The sequence below is a fragment of the Limanda limanda genome, chromosome 1, assembly GCF_963576545.1.
Source record: "Limanda limanda chromosome 1, fLimLim1.1, whole genome shotgun sequence".
In the NCBI taxonomy this organism is placed as follows: Eukaryota; Metazoa; Chordata; class Actinopteri; order Pleuronectiformes; family Pleuronectidae; genus Limanda; species Limanda limanda.
Genome location: NC_083636.1, coordinates 34,857,902 through 34,879,830, shown reverse-complemented (window position 1 = coordinate 34,879,830; position 21,929 = coordinate 34,857,902). Strand labels below are relative to the sequence as shown.

The following is a 21,929-nucleotide window of genomic DNA, read 5'->3' as shown; positions in this document are numbered from 1 at the left end:
ACGCATGAGACTTCCTTCATGGTGCAATTTATTTGGCATTTGATTAGATGTACATCTACCTCAGAAAAGAAAAGAAATAAAAACACAAGCCCCTCCCCTCCCCTCTGCAAATGAAGCATTTTTGAAAAATTTAAAATGCTAAAGAAATAAAAGTCAGTAGCGATTTATCATATTTAACATAAAACATTTCAAAATCCAATAAAGTTAGTTCTCACTCCACCATAGTCTCGCACAGGATACACAGTGTAAATGCTGCTGTTCGGGTCGTGGACGCATACGGAGAAATTAAAACTAAATGCAGGAAGGTTTTGAACCGACTGTACAGGACACACACTGTTGAGCTAAAAGTATATCCCTCCAAAATGTTTTAAAATAAAAGTAAAACAAAAATAAAAAATCTCTCAGCATGCCAGAGGATTAAAAACATGCAGCGCAGGTCAGAAACATTTCAACCAAACAAGCGTTGATGAGAAAATTTAAAAGATCCAGACCGGTGCACCACCTCGTTTACACACATGCATGTTACGGTTCTGACAAGTCATGAGATCTGGTTTGATGGAGAATCCAGTGTGGATTGTCAATATGCTGAAATAAAAGGGAGGGGAAATAGCGCAAAAAAGCAAAACTATATTTCATAAAGAACATCCGAACATGACAGATGTTGCACAGTCATTCGTTCACAACCGTTTTGGTAAATGTCAGATCAAAAGCTTGTTAGATGCTGGTGGTCGTGGCTCGTCTGATCAAACTCATCCTCAGGGAGTCAAACGATTGTCGTGGTAACCGGGGGTCAAACCTGCTCCAAGTATACAGTTTACACTTTTCTTTTATTACAATTTTGTTTGTTTTTTGCTGCAATCCCACTGAGAAACAATAACAACAGACCCATCAACACCAAAACAGAAACGATTCACATCTACAGTCAGTGACGTCAGTAGCTGAAAAACAAGCTTGATAACAGATGTACTGAGAGATCTCACACACACACACACACACACACACACACACACACACACACACACACACACACTCGCACATAAACACACAGGCAGCATCCAAATGGGACAACTGACAAATCAACTTTCCAAATAAAAAAAGAAAAACTGATTTAATCGAGGGATGAGCTTCGTTATTGAACATGGTTCGTTTACACAACTACCCTGTGAAGAGTTGACAAAGTAACAACACTGCGTAATTCAACGACTTTACGCTCATTTGTTATTTTAAATAAACCTTTTCTCCTCAAATTTGAATTGATAACTTATCTGCACATTTGAAAAGCGCCACCGCGACCGTCCCACAATAAATCAATCAAGTTTACAACCGGCAGTCATAAATAATTGTCAGAGAGAAACACAAATTCAGTATTTATCAGAACTACAACATTCGCTGATACAGAACGCGTCGTGTCAGCTGAGAAAAACCTTACAGGAGGAAACTAATCGTACCTTCTTCTGGAGGTTAAACCTCTTCACTACAAAACATCTCCTGCTGCAAATATGAGCTATAAACCTGGAAGACGGCTTCATGTATCAGACTAATAAGAAAGTGTAAGGTCAGAAGGTTTGGGCGAGCGAGTAGAGATCTCGTTCGGGGTCATGCTGCGACAGACGGGTGCTGATGGGAAACAGGATTTTGCAGATGTTCAAATTGACGCAAACAGAAAAAAGCACGAGGAACAAAAGCTGGCTTCACCGTCCGTCTGTCGTTGTTTCCCTGTCTTGTGCTGGACTAAAACACACAAGTATTACAAATCCGACTGGCACAGACCTGAGGGGGGGGTATTTACATCAGGGCGCCTCGACCAATGAGGTCGACTCTGAGATGTTTTCAAAACGCTTCGCTCTGTCGACGCTCAAAGTAAAAGTGGAGCCGTCTCAGATTGAACGTTTTGTTTTTCTTCTCTGTACAGAAACAATTCTCTATCTCTGCTGCCTCGGATGCTGGTGGAAAAAAAAAACTAAAAACAAATTCAGAAGTCCGACTGCACAATTTTCAGAATCAGGGCCTCGATCCCGTCAGCTTGAAGAGAACCGGCTGCTCCAGCTCCTGATTCGTCTGTACAAATAATAACGCTCGTCTCGGCCGTCAGCGTTTCAGATGAACGACACAACAACGTGCTGTGTCCTCTCCTGTGAGCAGGACGTCCTCACGACCTTCCTCCACCAGCAGGAAATGTCCCGGGTGCAGCGTCCTGCCGCCCAGCCACGGTCCTATACAACGGTGCTGAGGGAGGTGCAGTCTGCAGGCAGGGGGGCGTGGCCATCTGTCGGCGTGTCGGGCCCCACCAGGAGGGTGCTGCTATCTATGGAGTCCTCCCTCTCCTGAGTGGCCGGCGCAGAGCCCGGCATGGGGCAGGACGTGTTGGGAATATCTGCCTGCAGGCCGTCCACCATGGCGTTCATCTGGCTCGGCACCATGGCAACCCTGCTGTGTCCTGAAAGAAACGAGGAGAAGAGGATATGAGAACTCTCTTTCCGAACACGGCGTGAAACATGAATAACGGGAGGAAGATGTGCCGGGCGTACCGAGGTCCACGTAGAGGAGGCTGTCCGGGTTGATGGAGGCCTCGTAGGGGGGAGGGGGGTCGTCCGGGTGCTGGATGTCCGGGTACTTGTAGGCTGCGTACGGGGGCGGAGGCTCCTGGAAGTGAAACGCTCCTCCCTCTCCATCATCAGACAGATGCAGGGGAGTGAGGCCGGTGCCAAAGGCGTCCGGGCCGTAGTCAAAGCCGGGGACTCGTCTTCCAAGGTTGAAGTGATGCACTGATAAAAAGAAACAACAGACAGATACAGACGATCATCATCAACAACAAAATATAGAATAAAAAACTCACAAGCTGCAATTAAATCAACTGAAACTGACTGTTACAAGTGAGCCTCATTAGAAAACTTCATTATTATCGACCACAGAGAGGTGTGTGTGTTTGTGAACGTTTAACAATGATGCTCACAGTTTCCTCCAATCAGAGTCTCGATGCGTTCGCGCCGGCGCTGTCGGAGTCTGTGCACCATGAAGAGGAGCAGGGAGAGGATGAGGAAGGACGAGATGCAGCTGACGATCAGTCTCATTCCACTGGCCATCGAGTCAAAGAGACTGTTTCCTTCTTTACAGGAAGGTGAGAGGAAAAAACAGACAAGATGAGATTATTATCGTAACCCTGAGGTTAATAAATGTTTAAATTTCTCTCATTGCTAATGTAGGAAGATCAGAAAACAATCAGAACACCATATGTGTGTCATAGAGTCCACAAGCAAAGCTCTGACTAGACAGTGGATGCCATTAATCTTTAATATTCTTGTTAAATTATTCAATTTATACAAAAAAAGTTTTTTTGGCAATGCAGCCATGTGGTAAATTAAATATAGTAGATTTGTGTGGAGCTCTATCTTGTGGGACCATGAGCCCTGAAGATTACATTAAACTGTTTTCATAGATTCTTTGTCAACCACAACCAGTGACTGAACTCATGAGACAGCATCCTGCCTGTGTGAAGCAGCCCGGGTCAGTGAGCTGCATGAGGGGAGGGCAGTACCTGGGTCCAGGCAGGTGAACTTGCAGCACTCTTTAGGATCCTTGCGGAAGTGCTGGCAGCCCTGCGGCCGCTCGCACAGCGCCGCCACGCACATCTCGGGCTCGCCGTCGTGACACGTGCAGCTCAGACACGGGTCGTCCCCCTTGGGGGTGAAGTAGTAGCCCTCGTTAACCACATTGTCCCTTATATCCACACACGTTTGCTCTGTCAGGTAAAAATAACATGAAGACACATTAAAAAACCACGTCACAAGTGATGATGAGATGTGACCCATCCGGCCGAAAAAGAAGACATGAGCACTCACTCCTCTTGCAGAGGAAGGGGAACTTCTTGTAGCAGTTCTCGGCGTGCCAGCTGTGAAGGCCTCGCTCATTCATGCTTTTAATCTGAAAGCGCTGGAGCTGAGCACAGAAGACGTTTTCCTGGGTGGGAGACGCCTCCCCGAAACTGGTGAGACCCTCAGGTGGAAGAAACACCTGCATCGATCCTGTTGAGACAAAACACCAGATGTTTGTAACATTTCCAACACTCAAGTCAAGAATTTAACATCTTATTCTGAAAAGCCCCCAAAATGTTGTATATACCTTTGTATGCCACCTCCCAGCGGCCCTCCAGGGAGTGGTTCTGATTGGTGATCACATACTGGTAGCCCACCCAAAACCTTAAAAACAAACAGACAGAGTTACCAAAATGTTTAACTTTACATTGTCAAATGGTTTATTTTAGGGTTTGTGCACATGACAGTTTGAAGTGATTAAATTGCAACCATTGGCCACTAGGTGGCCTACTAACAAAACAGAGCACTATCACTGACATAAGTACAAGTGAAACTTTTAATCTCAAAATGCAGAGTTTCTGACACCAGAGAGTTAAAGTGAACATGTTCTGGCAGGTTTTCACTTAGTGAATGTTTGGAAGTCTTATGGGAGTTTTCACAACCTCCACGTTAGTTAAATCAGACTTTGTTTTGTTTTCGCCCTCAGTGTGATTTGTTTGGGCAAGCATGAACAAAGTGTTCTCACTCGGTCACACCAGGATCCTTTAGAGGACATGCTCTCAGCCTGGCCGTGCGTAAACTCTGAAGCAGTTGGCTTGAGGTGGAAATGTGATGCCTTATCAATCTGAACCAACCACCAGATGAGCTAATTTACTCCTGTACAGCTGTAGCCTGGTGCACTTTGCATTGTGGGTTGAGATGGACCACACTAAACTGTAGCTGTTGCAGGAAGTTAAAGACAGGAAGTACAGGCACATCAGAGCAATGAGGGGAAGTGCATGTGTTCTCGTTTGGTTTGTGGTGATAGATGTTGGTTTACAGACTCATCGGAGCAGAGCAAACTAAAGGTGTGATAAAAAGGAAACACACACTCACTTGCACTGGTCTTTGCGCTCGCACACTTTGTCGTCAAAGTCCACCTCGATCTTCAGGATGAACTGCAGCTCCTCGTTGGTCACAAACGTGGCCAGCGAGCCGTTGACTTTCTGACACGTGTCCACGGCCTGCCAGTAGTTCTCGTTCCGCAGGTACACTTTGTAACAGCTGGCGGTCTTCTCATAGTGGTGCCAGCCGCCGGGGCATTTCTCTGTGGACCAGGGAGAACCTTTACCATTTTGGTTAATATATAATCAACAAAAAATTTAAAAGGGGAGAGCAAAGTGAGATTCTTACTGTTATAGCGCACAGGCGGAGCCACGCCGATGATGTCTTCCACCTGGTCGTACCCGTTACCGAACCGGAACCTCTCCTCCTTTACAGCTGCAAGAGAATTACTTCGAGTCAACAAACGAGAACCAGTCATTTATTCAACTGGTCATCTGAGGATTCGGTGCAGATTAGTTTGTGTTGTGCAACCTGTAAAAAGCGTGCGATGTAATCAGAGCCTGTCAGACCTCTCCTGTGTTCAAAGCTCTTTTCATTTGTCTGAGAGTCTGAAACGTTAACAGATAAACTGCAGATTGTTCCTGCACCAGCTCCGACTAAATCATGCTGGTGTTTGTTACAAGTAACGAATATGTTCATAGACTGTATGAACAAATACTAGTTATCCTCTAAGTGCTTTTCTCGTTTACTTTATTTCGAGCTCTAATTTTCCAGACCAAGCAAAAACAAAGAATGACATGTTATAAAAACAGCAATACTTTCGATTTGCAGTGAAGTAGGAGTTCCCACAACTTCTCATTTCTCAAACTAGGACATGACCTGAACTGAAAGCCTAGCTGCGGAAATTCTGAGGAATCTATTTAAATGGAATTTCTAAAAAATATATGTGGTATCTAATGTGTTTAGTCTTTAGACCATGTTATTTTGAAATTTTCTATAATAACCTGACACTCTGCATCAGGTGTTAACCGCACACCTCCTCTCGTTACCTTATACGTCTGTTGGTCTGCTGTTAGCGGTACAATTACTGGTCTTGTTTGCAATGTGGCTTCCTATTCTTAAACCTGCAATCTGTATTTCCTGCCAGTGGCATATTAAATAACAGTTTCCTTGGTTTAGTTCTGTAGTTTGCGTGTTGACACGGTGAGGTTGACCAGTTAGCTCTGGTGTTTCTCTGTGTCCGGCTGGTGTGTGTGAAGGATTGCTGCTGAACCTTATTATCCAACAAAGAGCTAATCCCAAGAAAGAGCATTGATTTCAATACGTGCTGTTGATTTAGCAGAGACTGCTCACTGAGGCGTATGTAAAACCCTGTTTCCCCATTTCTCTATTAAAGCACAAATATGCTGCAGAGGCAGAAAGACGATGCTCAGCTGCAAGATCTTTCAACGAATTATAATCAGCAGCAGATACAGAATATACCATATCCGCATTAGGGTTAGAAAGGAAACAGAAGGACGTTTCTGCTTCGGTGTTCAGTGCCGTTGGCGATGCTTTATTTCCTGTTTAATAAATGAGGCCTGTGTGAAACCTCCCTCAGTGTACAGTGTTGTTGACAGGCCTACAGCATCTCAGACTCAGTGCGTACAGCTGTATGGAGGTCACATGCTGGACTCAATCCTTTTCAATAATTCCCATTATGCGGTCAGAGATCTGGGGATAAGGTCTCTGGGTTTAGGAGAAAACAATAGGATTCCGGTCAAAGGCTTAGCACTGCATTATCTATGCAGCGTCGAAGAGATCAACCAACACCAAACGAAAACACTGACACATGTGCAGCCACTAAAAAATTCCACTCTCCATCCCTCTGCCATCTGAGGCGGGCGGGCCACGGCAGCTAATCTTTGTGATTCACTGTGGTGGATTAGAAAGACCTTTTTCCGACCTGCAGATTTAACACTAAGTCTGAACTACTTTGTAAAAGCAAACCAGCTGGACTGAGCTGTGTTTGGGGGTTTTATTACAAACACACACTAAAGTAACTGGAAAGGCACATATCTTCACTAAGTCCCAAAAGATATAAGTTCCCTAAATACGTCTGATTTCTTATCAAGATCCGATCTCATCATGTTAAAGAAAGGGATGAAATATTCCTGAATCCGCCACGTTGTCAGAGTTCTCCACTAGAAAAACTGTCAGTTCGTATTTTTGGCCTAATCCAACGAGCCAGACAGACGGGGGTGAAAACATGACCTCCTTGGCAGAGGTCCTGCAGTTCAGTCATGAATGCATTTGCACTCACATTGTAGGTTACTTGTTCATATGTGGTCGACAACATGCACGATGGGTCACCTTTGACTCCTGCTTGATTATAGTCCAGTGCAATTTAAAGGCAATCTGGGTGAATCCACCCTGATAAACACTTATATAGAGTAGCTCAGTTGTGATGCAATCGTCCAAATGGGGAAAAAGTCCTGTGTGTTGCTATTCTGTGCAGAAATCAATCATGGTATGGGTGTTGGAAAACACAGTGGGTGTAAAAGGGCTTAAAACCGAGCTCTACTCACGGGGACAGTCCATCTCGTCACTCTTGTCCTCACATGCTGTCCAGCCGTCGCACTGCCAGGACATTGGGATACACTGCATCTTCCCACTGCGGCAGGCAAACTGCCCGGGGCTGCAGCGCTGCTCTGAAACACAACAAGAGGTCGAGTGGTCAAACCTGCGTGTGACCGAGGCATCTTTCAAACAAGAGAAAACGTCCAGCAGAGGACTGAAAGGACACATGAGCTTTCACTGCAGATTAAAAAACAAGAGATCTCAGAGGAAGATGATGTGAAATTTTGGGGTATGAAATAAATTAGGAGTTTGATGGTGACAAGGTGCAAATTAAGGGAATTTGAGTCAAATAAAACCAGGAGTATTACTGCAGCCAGTGAATCTGAATACTTCAGTACACATTCTATATATAGAATTCAGTATTTTGACAAAGCAATGAAGGATAAAATAGATAACTGTTAGAAATTAAAAGGGGATCCTGCCAATGAGGAAACTCCAAACCAGTTGGTCACTGAACAGTTTTAATTTGGTTCAGACCCTCTGATCATTTCTGAGTAATTCAATATATAGAATAAAATGAGACCACAGAGAATAAAACACGACCTCTGTGAGTTGGTCTTTAAATAACCCTGCAGTAATGAGGGCAACTGGAAAGAGGCAGCTTCAGACCTACAGCAAACACATACTTAACCACATGTACAGGCTTATTGTCCGTTTAGATCCCTCAGGCAACATTTTGAGCTAAGTGGGTCTCCATGTCCTATGAGACTAATGTAAGCGATTCCTCTGCGTCAGAGCAAACTGTGTTAAACTTTATTCATGTGATGAACAAACCGGTCTCTTATCTATCATGGGAGGGGAAATGATCTCATGTCTAAAGAGATCAGTGTGAAAAACTATGATTACTACTTTAAAATTACAGTTTTTCTGACCCTATATCAAGAAATGATCAGCCGGAGTCAGAGCTCAAGCACAAAAAACTCCAGATTTAAATCTTTTTTAGGGAAAACTTTTCATCTAAAGAGCTTTAAGGACAAAAAAAAAAGGTTCAAACTAAAGAAGCTGTTGATATATTCAAACAAAAAAGCTCAGACAGCTACTACACTAGAAGACACACAGCTTTCTTACCTGACAATAATCTTGCCAGAGCTAGCCGTGGACCTGAAACAAATAAAGACAATAGTGTGACTATTCTGTCAAGTGTCTTTGACTTTGAGGAAGTTTCAATTTCACTTCTCGCCAAAGCCAGTGTCATTTAAAAGGCAGACGACGCTCAACTTGTTTGTGCTGCTGTCTATGTTGACTATAAGGAAATCTATTATTTATACTGTCGACAACCCTGGTATTAGTCAGTGCCCAGTGATTTCCCCTGGTGCTCCCCAGCGGTGTGTGTACATTAGACCAGCTGCTCTTGGATACAGGTGGTCCCACAGTGGAGCTGGACCACCCACTCACCTGGCAAATATGGCAACGCTATTTTTACTGAGAAAAAAGAGGCCGCTTTGCGCTATTTCAAGACTGTGACTATTGTTCCACCTGTGTACCCAGCACCTGAGCCGACGGTAAACAAAAAAAGATTTACAATGAGCCCACAGAGCAGAGTCGAAACTTACTCTAAGCTTGAAGATATTCGACTCGCTCTCTATTTATACTCAAGCTTGATATTAGCTTTGGGAGTGCTTTGACAAACTCATTCTATTTAAAACCAGACTTCATTGAAAGTTTTCCCATTGTTACATTACCAATATGGATTTTATGGGGCCGTTGCTGATACCGACTTTAGAGAGTTAGATTTTTTTTGTTCCATTAGGATTTTCCTGCAAAGTGCAGCCTCGCCAATAAAACTGTTTTAACAATTTCTCACTGAGCTGATACACAAGATGACTCGAGAACTCCTCAGACCTTCTCAGGATAAATAGCATGAACTATAATTTCAAAAACACAAGATGTACTTCTTATGCCCTAGTACTACTACGAAAGCCACAGACCTCACATTACCAAGTTGTACTGAGTTTATTTTGCTCATCTTACTGTATGTAGACAGATGAAATACACTTAATCAAATATATGATCACTCTAGTTATTCTGTCATTCATGAGCCAATGCAAACATTATCTATAAACGATGAGGCGAAAATACTTAAAGTGAACCCATCCCTTATCGCGGACCTTAACTGAAATTGTCTTCACTCTGTCAAAAGGTGTTTGAAAAGCACTCACACACAGCACACGCCCCCCCCCCCCCCCCCGTCGTACTTAAGACTAAGTGGATTGAGACGCATTACAGACCTGCCTCAGTCTCCTGGGACCCCAGCGGCCTGAATGTGTGTCAGGTTGATGGATACCATTAGAGACCACGTATCCCAAATGCATTAGAGAAGATTTGTTAGTGATTTAAATTATTAATATTTAGACAAAACAAATGTATGTTGACAAGAGGAGGTGAGGAAGCAGGAATCCAAGAAATGCGCATGACTGCTAGCTTACTTTTTTTATATTAAGACTTGTTGCGGCGCTATTTTAGCACATTGAGAACTAACCAGTGAACAGAATCAAAATCTAGCTGCTTACTGCGGCCTGGAAATGTGACTATTTCTTGCTGAGCCTCATCAACATGTGTTCTTGACCAGAAAAAACACTTCATCAGTATTCATGCTTTCTGTGCTTGTCTGATAACTGCTGCTGCAGGAAAATCCACAAGCTCCTCTTCCCCTCTCTGTTTGGTGGTGATTTCACTGCACATATTAAATATTTAATAAGGTGATAAGTTAGTATTTTTTTCGGTTTTGAAGACCATTTGACAAATGGTTAACGTCATATGTCACAGATTACTGCTGAACACACTGTAACTATGAAGATGGACGACATGACTGTTCCCAATAAGTGAAGCCAAAGCATCTTGATTCGCCACCTGGTGGCTGGCTGCATTATAGGTCTTAAACTCTGCCTCCTCCATGTTAGTCGATTCATACACATTTATGTGCCTGCCTGTGTATCACAGCATTATAAACTAAAGAATGTCAAACATGGCTGTTCTGAATTTGAGATTTTGAATGAGGTTGAGAATAACGAAGAGGGAGCAGGATACAATTATTGTCCTTTTCTCTCACTAGCCTTGGATTTTGTGATGTCGAGTATACAGGAGTATAAAGGAAGCCTCTGCAGCTCTTACATAATCAACAGAAAAATACCATAATGACAATAAAAGCGCTTTTACTCAGTCATACCGAAAAGCAAGGGTTATGGTGAACTGTCCTTGTGCACACGTTGTTTCATCTCCAGCCTCTAATGAATCACATCAGCTCTGAGGCTCACTGGTAAAAGCACTGAGTGGGTTCAGGCATTCATGTCCATTTCATTATACAAACCCACATTTAAAACCAATATTCCTCTCTGCTCTGTGTGGATAGAAACAGTGCAGATCCTTCAGATAAACCAGGCTCTTAGGTTTGCATAAAATAAGTAGAAAAAAGCATAATGGGCTACTTCTTGAACTGGCCTGCAAGAAGATGAAAGTATATTTTAATGTTTCCTGTTTTGCACTGTAAGCACTTTCATTTCCCAGTAGAACTGTACCACCAAACGCTCTAAAATACAGAGCTTTACCACTGAGGTTCTTCATTTTAAAAGAAAAGCTAACAAGGGTTATTTGAAAATTACTTGACACATCTAGTGTGTTTCAGTGAGGTTGATCTTTACTGAATCATAAAAAACCCAAATGTATCGCTGCCCTGAGTAAAATATTTCTGCATCGTGGAACTTTCTGTGTTCTCAACATGAACTTTTTCCTGCTCAACAACCCAGGACAGCAGCCGGAGCGGAGCGGTGCAAAACATTTCAGATGTGAGGGGGAGAAAGTCTTGTTCTCGAGCCAGAGATGTGTGGAAGGTCAGGGCCGCCTCACAGCCGACGGCAGCAGGAAATAACTCATATGTCTTCATCTATCATCTCACTACTCATAGAGGTCAAGGGAACTAACAAAAGACAATTCCAAGATTCTAGATTTTATCTTACAAATTTTAGATAATTACCTATATAAAACATTAACCATTCTACTGTGGGTCACTTTGTCTGTATTCCAAACCAATGACCTACTTTATGATGCAAGTGTGTATAAAGGGCTCTTAACTGAGCCAATGTGCACATCTCTGCTGCTCTGAATCAATTATCTGCAGACAACTGCTTAATAAGTTGCCCTGAGCAAAGCTATTGTTCCTACTGGTTATCATTAAACATGCATTTCCCCAAGATCATAAACGAGTTAGTATGCTGGCTGGAAAGACATTAGTTTCTTACAGGAACTTTACCAGAAACAAACAAATGACAAAGCATATAATAGACCAATAAAAGGGTTTCTACATTTGGGTCCGTTGCAAATTAATTGCCAACTGTGACTGTTGTTTTCATCAGCTGACTGGTTGTTGACAGATGACGCCTGCCAAAAGTTCAACCGCGGCCAACGTTTTCTGTGCAGAACAAATAGTGACAAATAAGCTGCCAGAGCAACACGGCCCCACACACAATAAACAAAGTTCAGCTGACTTGTTGCTCCAATTTATGGCCAAGTCGACACAAAGGGAAAGAGGTCGGTCTCAATAAGATGTACTGTTACCGGACTCTGATAACGCTGCGTGATTTGATGATCATTATATAAAAATGAATTAGCTGATGTGTCTGTCCTTAAAATCTGCATTTAAAGTAGGCCAGGCTTTGAGAAGCTTTGTATAGCTTCAGCTTCGGTTCGACAGTCCACCTGACACAGTGTCTTTGTATCATCAGAGTAAACTGAAGTAGCTGGATCCAATAAAGGACATTTTCTGCAAGAGAAAGCGACATTGTCTTTAAAAGTGGTTCTGATCATTGTTTAGAAATAAGAAAAGAATTGTCTCTCCAAACAATTTGAATGTTGCCTGGCTGACTGGCACGCATCTAGACCTGGTTGAATAAGACTGAAGGCTTCTTACAAATCTTTAAAAGCAATTTAGAAATGTGACATCTATGCCCACTGTCAAGTAAACGCTCAAATAAAACCTTAACCTGTGAGAGCAAGTCATCCTGCTTCGGTAACCTGCCGTGGAACCAGTGTGGAAACCAGGTAAGTCAGGTTCAGAGTCAGATTCTGACATTTTGTGAAATAATAGGAGAAATATTTCATGCTCACACCTGCATAATTACTTCTGTTGAATTATGTTCCAAGAATCAGGATTATTCCATTTCTGGACATGATGTGCACTAGCATGCTCTGCAAAAACACACCCTTTCTCACAGTGAAGCCTGTGCATGTAAACAGAGAGCCTCCTGCTGACACCCTGGGATGAAGGCCACATCGCAACCCAAACAATAAGGAGTGATTTCACACGATGAAGAAACCCAGGCAACACACAACCACAGATAACTGTCACGATACAAACTAAGGTCTTGAGTTCCCTCTTGAGCGTCTAAGAGATAAGAGGATGTGGCCTTTGAAAAGATAAATAACCACAGCTGACTTAACTCTGTTATCTGACGCAAATGAACCACAATGAGCCTCATAATAAGAAGTTAGCATGTGCACACAAACCATACATAAAAAGTAGGGGTGGGAATTGGCAAAAATGTGACGATTCAATAGTATTGCGATATTTGGGCCACGATTCAATCAAATTGAGAAAAACAAAAAAATCTGTACTACTAGAGTCCAGTCGGCTGCAAGGTCATGACCCAAAATGTTAAATTCATTTGGGAATATTGGCATTTTTGTTCAGAAAAAGGAGTTGGTCAACCTGCTCAGATGTTAAAGAGCTCCTCTGGGCCGTTAATATATCTGCTGCAGTGGAGAACATCCTTTCCGCATACACACTAGGTATCTTTTAAACTCTGAAACTCTCCTCGTCATGCTTTGCCAGCCAGGGGCTGTTGCATATATAATTGTAAAATACATTTTTTTTTTTTTTTAAATATTGCAATACTTTGTGCTACAGTATCGATATAATCGCGGGCCCAAATATCGCGATACTGAACAGAATCGATTTTTTCCCCCACCACTAATAAAAAGAAGCCTGCAGTTTTGTTATTTGTAATGTGTGTTCTAGGCAGGAGGTAACACCTGCTTACTGACCCAAATAATAATTTATTTTTCCAAAGGCTGAGCTGATAACAGTTCATATTCTATACAAGTGCCAGAATCCCAAGGCCAGGAGGAGATCACAACATGCACGAGCCAAGTGACCTGCCAGTTCGGGTCATAAAACACTGGCATTTCCTTATGAGGGTTTGTTTTAATGGTTTTTATAAGTCATGTATTGTATCTGATGCAAGTTGCATTTCTTATCCTATATTATGATCCAGAGCCTCTTCATGGGAAGTCATGGCTGATGCATTAGTCTATCACTGTGATGGGTTTTAGCCATGCAGCTGCAGGGTAGAGTGAATGAGAGCCAGGTTTAGTGATGCAGGAGGAAGAATCTCTCACAGGCATTTCAAATTACAGATTCACGGCTGAAGCGGAGACGAAGGAGGGATGTTGTGGAGGGTAAATCAAATCCTTTCATTCAAAGGAGTGAAGACACCAATTAACCCAAATAGGAAGAAGAAGACTGTGTTTCAAGAAGAAGAAGAAGAAGAACCATCATACAGGGAAAGAGAAGAAAAGCAGATAATGCACCTCGAGTCGTCAAATAAATAGAAAAATGAAGAATAGGAAGTGTTATCTAGCTAATTATTAAGAGGCTGATGTGATTTTTCTGAGATTTAAAGTTGCTGTGTGGACTGTGCATCAAGTCTTTTGTCGTTTCATGAGTCACCTTTTAATTGTGTTGTATCTGCAGCACGTTGCACCAGCGACATGACTTTTCATCCCGAGATGCAACACAATCATTCTTGATCTATCTGCTTAGCAGTTACAAGGATTATGATCCAGAGCATCTTCACAGGAGGTCTCTGATGCTGTTGCGTTAGTGTGTCGTTTGTGTTTTGACTGTGCAGCTGCAGGATTCAGTGAATGAGAGTCAGGCTTAGTGGAGGAAGAAGAATCTCTGACATGCATTTAAAATGACAGATTCACGGCTGAAGCGGAGACTGAGCAGGGATGTAAACAAATCCCTTGAATAAAAGGATTTTAACACTAACCCACAAATACACCAGACTAAGAAGAATTGATTGCAGTGGTGACACATGACTTTTCGTCCTAAAAAACAACACAATCACTCCTGATCTATCAACTTAGGAGGATTGAGTGAATGCGAGTCAGGCTTAGTGGAGGAAGAATCTCTGACCTGCATTTAAAATGACAGATTCACAGCTGAGCGGAGACCGAGGAGGGATGTAAACAAATCCTTGACAACAATCTCGAATAAGTTAAAACTAGCTTCTTGCTAAAAAAAGAACCAATGGTTGATTTGATTTTTCTAAGAATAAAGTGGCTGTGTGGACTGTGCATTGCAGTCAGTGAGTGACTTGTGATTCAATGATTGCCAAATTGTGGTTTTAGTTGACCTGCTCTTACTAAAACCCCCCGCCTCTGTGCCGACGCACTGCCCGACAACAGCAGCACAGCGGCGGCCCGAGCCCCAACTGGAGCCCGTGGCTTCCTCCAGCAGGCCCGAACCCCTCCGCTGTAATCTGTTCATCCGTCTCTCCACAGCGGCAGCCCGCGGGTCGGGAGCCCGGAGCAGGAGCGACGTGGACGGGCTTACCTGTCCGTGGTGGGTCCGTTAGCGTGAGGACGAAGAGGAGAGAGAAGAGGACGAAACTGCTGCTGTCAGCCTTCGGAAACATTTATCCTCCATTCATAGTAGCTCCTCTATCCAGAAATGGGGAAACATAGACCGAGGATCTGCACCTCCCACCTTCCTCCTCCGGAACTATCACGTTAGACGCTTCACGCTGCTTTCACCCATCTTCCTTTTATGCGTTCGAGGCGGCGGCACACGGAGGAAGAGGGCGGTCGTGGAGCATCGTGACGGGGACGGGTCGAGAGGCTGTTCCGGGGCCGAGGAGCTGACGTGAGCTTCGTCCTCCTACGAACGCTGCTCGGTGCGGAGCGGCGCTGATCCAAGATGGCTGCGGCCTCCTCATCACAACAATCCCGAACATGCAGCAGGCAGGCGGCAGCTGGAGGAGCTGGGGGCGGGGCCAGCGGATTAGAGACACACGATCACCAGAGTGTGTGTGTCAGCGTGTGTGTGTGTGTGTTTGAAATTTATTTTATTTAAATAAACTGCGTATCTTCTGCCCAGGAGATTTTAATTTTTTCTTTTAGTTTTAAATTTTCTAGTGTTTTCTCAGTTTTTTCGGTTTAGCCTTTTTGTAATTTTTTCTAGTTTCCTGTATTTTGCCCGTTTGTTTTGTTTTGTATGAACCTTAGCCTTAATTTAAAGACTCTTTTATTTTGCTACTGAACTTTGTTTTGTTTCCGTAACTTGTATTATCAATTGAATAACATATACTTTTACTAAATGGAGTTGTGGTGATGTTCTCTGCTCAGGTCCTGTTACTTTGAAGCTTTATATGATCTTAAATTAATTTGGTTAGGTGGTGACCTGATAGCTGAATGGTTAGGATGCACACACTATGGTCATATATAAGCTCTGGTTTCTATTATTGTTATGTTGTTTGTTTTTTAACATGATCCTGAACCATCCACCACATCAGCTTGATTAAAATATCATTATAATTATTAGCATTAGATGGTTGTTTTTACATGACCCTTAATCATCCATATTAGCTAAGCTTTGATTTTACTCCATTTTACTTTAAAATCCAACCAATTTAAATAAAGTGTATCTGGTTAATTTGAAATCACTGAAAAGCTTTTATACACAATCAGATACATATGCAGATTCACTAACATGCAACTATTTAAGTGGCTGTACTTTTTCATCCCTCTGGAGACACTCAGAGCTGTTTGATATCTAATAACTTTAACAGCACCTTTGGGGGCAATTAAGTACAGCACAATTAATATAGTCAGCTATATTTGGCTGTGCGCAACAGAATAAGACTCTTTAATAGGTGCCTCACAATAATATAAAGCCGCTGTTTGCAGACATGTGAACTACCTGATATGTTGACTGAGGTTGAAAAAACGAATTAAAAGTTGCATTAGCATAAAACAGAGAGAAATAAATGTTTAAATAAAATGTTTTCCTTTTCCCACTAGCTTGTGACTCTTTATCTGGAAGTCCCCCTGAAAACAATTCCCACACAGTAATATGGAAATCTATTGTGCCTGCTGTGTACAAATATGCTTTGTAATCTAAGGTTCAGCTGCCTTATCAGTCTGAGTTAGACATAACAAGTGTTGTGAATCCAAACAGTTCTCAGCCCAAAAAACAATGTCTGGAGAAAACACACAGAGGGGATTTTTTTCGCTCCTGTACTATCAGATGATGTCCAGTTAAACTCGAGACTGCTGAAGCTTCACATTTGCTTCCGCTGAGGTTTGAAACACGTTTTCTTGCACTAGAGGTGAGTTTGTCCTCCACCTCTTGTGCTGTTGCTGCAGTAAACGTCAATGCCATGCATTGTGCACTTGTTCTTTCAATGTACATATAGGCAGACGAGTAACAAAATACAAACCTAGTCTCTTCTGCTTCAGTAACAAGACCATTTTCTTACACATGATAAACATGTATATTAAATATGAACTGGTACTAAAATCCAATACAAGGTTAATCTTAAGTATGTAATGCACACACCTCAGTCTACATCAGTTTGCTTCACTTCTTTATAATGAAAACAGACAATGACCTCAGACTCCCTTGAGAGTGGTAAGAAGGAAATCAAGCATGTGTGTTGACTTTCCAAAAAGGCCAACCTCATTTTATTAAAAGACGGCCCTAAGGTACCCTGTCCCCTCAGATATTTCAAAGAAACAGACTTGAGTACATATTTGAATATTTCTGGATGTAGCTGACATGGCATGAACACACATTTACATTTGAAGGGAGACACTAAAATGCCATGGCTACATGTATGAAGAACTGGGCAAAAGACTTTTGTGTAAAATGTGTTAAAATCCACATGATATTCTCCCCCAAAAAATGATGGGCCATAATTATATAAAAATATCAGTTCAGGATGTGCTGTTTCGAAAGTGGCAGAAATTGTAACAGGAAACTTTATATTTGAGACCGAAACAAAATATAATATAACAAACAAATAATTACATAGAACTTGGAAAGCATATTTCACTGGGATCTATAGCAACCTGCAAACATGAAACAAACAAATCCTTAAAAATACATCAGTCCACTGTACATTTTATTCAACAAGCCATCCAGTCGAATGATGTGCTCTTAAATCACAGAAAAAATGGACGTGGCTAGTTTCTTATAAACTTTTCCACAATACAATATCTTATAATATCCAAATAAAGAGAAGCTTCTCCTCCTTAGAAAAAGTCAGAGGCTTTCCGTCTCTTGGGAAGTTGCAGCAGATTGTCTGTGAGTGATGCAACGTCCTGAGAGCCTGGTGTCTTGTCCTTGTCTGGTGTCGGTGTTCCTGACGGGGTGAGGCCACCGAAGGGAGACACGGGGGCTCTGTGTGAGGGAGAGGGGGTGTAACTTGCTCTCAGCGCTTTGTCCGTGTTTTTGCTCGACGTCAGATTGACGAGCCTCTGCAGAGCGGGGGTGAGTGCTGGGCTCAGACCTTTAGGTGTCAGACTGCAACACAAAAGGTGATGAGTTAGTTCATGACAATAGTAACTTCTTAATAACCACAATAACACACGCTGTAAAAGACATAGCTGACAGATGGAGCAGGGCGTTGTTACCTCTAGAAGATCAAATCAAGAGTGAATAAGGATGAATGTTCTTACCTTGCAAGATTCTCTGTGACCTTTCGAAATGCCTCCTTTTTCTTTGCACGGTTTTTAGCAGCAGCTTCATTCGCCATCTTTATTCCCAGCCTCTCTCGCCGCCCAGGTTCTGGAATCTATAGAGACAATATTAAAAGATTTAGAAACAAAACAATAACATTTTTATGTGAAGATATGGTGGAGTAATGGCATCCTTGGCCCAAAAATCTAAACTTCTCAATGCTCTGTACCTTAAATGACGGACCGTGATTCCTCTCAACATATGGCGAGTCCGATCCATCCAGACGAAAGGGTGTACTCTCGATCTCACCCCACGTCATCAGAGGTGAGTCGCATACACCTAAATAGAAATTGACAGAACAACAAAATGTTGGCAGAGCTCTCGAATAATGGATGGCCACATTTCTTTCCAGGTGGGGAAGGATTAGAAGATGCACTTACCAGGCGCAGGGGAAGGCGTTCTCTCAAAACCATATCCGTTCACATTTGGGGAATCATGTGGGATGAGCTCTTTTCCATCAGGGCCAACTTTACCCTGTTTGAACTGGACATAGAGACATGACATATTAATCTGCATCTTTCAGGAATTCTACTGAGGTATATTACCCAAATACAACATAATCCCTTATTTCTTGGTTTCATGAACCATAATCCTAAATCTTACCTGTGCATTCAGAGCGGCGGCCTGTTGAATCTGGCTTTTGTTGAGAGCTTTGCTGAACGGGTCTACGACAAAACGCGTATTCTTGTGAACTACCTCCCGTGGTTTTTTAAACAACGCATCGTCATCTTTAACACCTGAATTGGAAAATGCAAAAAACACATTATAATAATCATTTATTTTCACACTGAAATGTATTCAACAAATTTGACCATTTATGTTTTAAAAAATCTTACCTTCTGGATAATACATCAAGGCATTCTTTGCTTTGTACTCCCATGTTTCCAGTCCAGCTTTGACACATTCCAGTGCTGCTTTCTCCATGGATGGTAAGGCAAGGTTCTCGTCGTGGCGCTGAAACACACCATTGTTTATTATATGTTTTTTGACTGTAGTCAGTCAGCAATCAACTGCCACTATAAACTACAGCAAGGTAACCCTTAGAACTATTGAAGTTGTAGTTTAAATCCAAGCTACAAACAAAACATTTTCAAAGCCCCATTTCAAGCCCACAGTTGGTGATTGTTTGATACCCAACACATAAAAAGTATTTCTGTTATTAGCTATTCAGTCATAAAAAGTTCTGCAACTAACAATTTCACAAAATTCTAACTTCACTGAAGTATGTGTGATCAGAACCCCTGTTTTTCCATTTTGCTTTGAATTTAAGTAAAGTAGTCTGCACATGTACCTGTTTGTATTCAGCCTCAGCCTCATATAACCAGGCATGCTTCACTTTCTCCTTGTCTTTAGCCAGGTCCATTATCTGCTCAAACGATTCATTATCCTCACTGGTGTTCTTAGCCAGGAATCGATCCAGGGGGGGAAGCTCTTTTTCTACCTTGAATTCATCTCTGCCTTCTGTAAATAAAACATTGAGAGAAGTACAGTTTAGCTACTGGAAACTACAGGTAAACTTCAGTATCTCAATTTGTTTCATTTAAAAAAAGGAAACACTCACCTCCATCTAAACCTTTACTATGAATGGAGGAGGGAGACGCCGCGTAGCCCTCTGGTGTCTCAAAGCTGGCTGGAGTCACATCTTGCACACAAAATAAAAACACAGTTGAAAAGCCCATTCATGACAATCTCATAAAGTGTAACTAGCTTGTAAAATCAAGTATTTATAAAGGTGCAACAAGAACACAAAAGCTATTCTTTCTTTCTGTGATTAAAAAAAAAACAAGAAAAACATGGAAATTACATCACAATACTCACAAGGTGCAGAAGATCGTGGTGTGGATTTTGTCACAGATGATCCATATCGGATGGAAATCTCCCTCATTCTCGCCAGGTCTCCACATTCCTCTGCATGCAGATAGTCCTTCTGCGCTTGCAGTTTGGTCACATCTGGGAAGAAGTCCCTCTGGATGATCTTCTCCAAGTTCTGTTCACAGACAACAGGTAAGACTTGACTTTGAACATGAAAGGATCATGACATGGCACTCCAAAACAAGAAACAAAGTATATACTTGACCACTTTTTCTCAGGCCAGTCGCACTTTTAAACAAGCCTACATATTTACTTGAGTTGCTTGTTTGTAAGAACAAACCAGGATGGTAACGCTCCAACTGTCATTTTAATTGTTGAGTTATCTGCTGATTAATCCAATTATTCAGTCAATGAAAAGTTAAGAAACAGACAAAAATGTACCAACAAATCATCATTGAAATATTGACCAGTTAAAAGCTGAATGTTATTTGACTCCTAATAACTCATTAGGTATGGGAGGCTATTACCTGAGGACCTGTGGCCTATTTAATCATTTAATTATTACAAGATTATCAATATTGTTGCCTGATATCTTTCTGTCATTTGATTAAATGATTTATTTCACAGTCTCACGTCTCCAATAATATCATAAATGGACAAAACTAATTCCACGACTGTCAATCTAGATCTTTCCTGAGTCGAACATCCAAGAGACCAGCTGACATGTTTCTCAACGTCAACTGTTCCTTGAAGAAAACACGAGTTAAAAAGCACTGAAGAGAAGCTAGGTACAAAACTAAATCCTTTGTGACAAAACACAACACTGAGTTTGTTATGGTCAGTTTCCTGCTATGTTTAACCTCGCTAGCACCGTTGTTTTGTCTGGTTCCTCCAGATCAACACCGCCCCCCCACACGGTTGTCTGTCCTGTCCTCACCTCGATGTACTGGTCTTCGTCCAGGACCTTCCTGTGCGGCCTCCCGTTGTCCTTATTGTCTGGCTGCTGCCGGATGGCCATGGTGGTCGGCGCCGCGGGGACGAGGGTCCCGCACAGGGCTCTCCTGACGCTGGCGCTGCCCTCCATCGTGGAGCTGGACTGGCCTCGGCTAGGCTAACAGCTAACAGCTAACAGCTAGCGGAGAAGCGTTCACCGACAAGCAGCGAGAGGACGGAGACGCGAGGCGGCTTCTCTGCCTCACAAACCCCGCGTACAGAACCTGAAGGGACCGTGGAAGGTTCTAAGCTGTAGAAAGCTGTGGACAACTGCGATGCGTTAGCTACGTATTGTTAGCATAGATCATTAGCCACAACAGAGCGACAGCGTCCGACCGACGTAGTTCCGTACTGCGCGATGGACGTCACCGGAAGTTAACTCTAAGAATATTTACGGTCGCTTTTATTATAATTGAATTAAATATTTTGTTATTGTTTAAATTCAATTATATTTAACCTGTTATTTCCTCTTCTCCGTATTAATGTTCGATTACTTTCAACCGCTTTTTGACTTGTCTTTGATGTCTTTGATGTCAAAGACTGTCAAACTGGATCTTTCCTGAGTCTCGACCAACTGACATGTTTCTCAACTTCAACTGTTCCTTGAAAGAAAACACGAGTTAAAAAGATGTCATTGATGTCAAACCCATCAAAGTTGATGTTGTGAATGCTGACTAGATTAAATCACCATGATTAAATCAAATGTCTACTATAACTTTGATTGTTACTTAGACAGGAGACAAAATGTTCCACGTTCTTTGAAATTAACACTTGTTTGTAGAATATACATCAATGTTCAAAGTAAGATCTACTTACCTGACAAAAGAATGTTACAAAACCAAAGCTGAACC

At 42.2% G+C, this 21,929-nt stretch overlaps 2 protein-coding genes across 5 annotated transcripts; both read right to left on the bottom strand.

Moving 5' to 3' along the window:
• Positions 1-11: 11 nt before the first annotated feature.
• Positions 12-15,483, bottom strand: dgcr2 (DiGeorge syndrome critical region gene 2). Of its 4 annotated transcripts, none has more exons than XM_061089462.1 (11): positions 15,088-15,483; positions 8,544-8,576; positions 7,424-7,546; positions 5,205-5,291; positions 4,908-5,136; positions 4,120-4,196; positions 3,840-4,022; positions 3,536-3,739; positions 2,954-3,106; positions 2,529-2,765; positions 12-2,437 (listed from the first exon to the last, which is right to left on the bottom strand). In XM_061089462.1, the coding sequence occupies exons 1-11, from the start codon at positions 15,167-15,169 to the stop codon at positions 2,214-2,216; spliced, it is 1,632 nt and encodes a 543-aa protein (XP_060945445.1). In that variant the 5' UTR covers positions 15,170-15,483; the 3' UTR covers positions 12-2,213. The 4 variants fall into 4 exon arrangements, with proteins under 4 accessions (XP_060945445.1, XP_060945524.1, XP_060945605.1 ...); XM_061089541.1 differs by having other exon boundaries at positions 2,954-3,103; XM_061089622.1 differs by having other exon boundaries at positions 4,908-5,118.
• A 1,619-nt stretch (positions 15,484-17,102) lies between these two features.
• ess2 (ess-2 splicing factor homolog) lies at positions 17,103-21,420 on the bottom strand. The gene is made up of 10 exons (XM_061071257.1): positions 21,023-21,420; positions 20,092-20,260; positions 19,835-19,915; positions 19,565-19,734; positions 19,110-19,227; positions 18,877-19,010; positions 18,654-18,756; positions 18,443-18,552; positions 18,213-18,328; positions 17,103-18,057 (listed from the first exon to the last, which is right to left on the bottom strand). Exons 1-10 carry the CDS (start codon positions 21,167-21,169, stop codon positions 17,787-17,789), a joined length of 1,419 nt encoding a protein of 472 aa, XP_060927240.1. The 5' UTR covers positions 21,170-21,420; the 3' UTR covers positions 17,103-17,786.
• Between the last annotated feature and the right edge of the window lie 509 nt (positions 21,421-21,929).

What these genes read in the sequence shown, in the direction of transcription:
- ess2 (XM_061071257.1), bottom strand. Translation starts at nt 21,169, where the DNA reads ATGGAGGGCAGCGCCAGCGTCAGGAGAGCCCTGTGCGGGACCCTCGTC. An exon ending in TAGTAAAGGTTTAGATGGAG is followed by an intron (nt 19,735 to 19,834) that starts GTGAGTGTTTCC and finishes TTTTATTTACAG; the next exon opens with AAGGCAGAGATGAATTCAAG. An exon ending in CCGCCGCTCTGAATGCACAG is followed by an intron (nt 18,757 to 18,876) that starts GTAAGATTTAGG and finishes CTCTATGTCCAG; the next exon opens with TTCAAACAGGGTAAAGTTGG.
- dgcr2 (XM_061089462.1), bottom strand. Translation starts at nt 15,169, where the DNA reads ATGTTTCCGAAGGCTGACAGCAGCAGTTTCGTCCTCTTCTCTCTCCTC. An exon ending in CCCCTTCCTCTGCAAGAGGA is followed by an intron (nt 3,740 to 3,839) that starts GTGAGTGCTCAT and finishes TTTACCTGACAG; the next exon opens with AGCAAACGTGTGTGGATATA. An exon ending in GACTCTGATTGGAGGAAACT is followed by an intron (nt 2,766 to 2,953) that starts GTGAGCATCATT and finishes TCTTTTTATCAG; the next exon opens with TGCATCACTTCAACCTTGGA.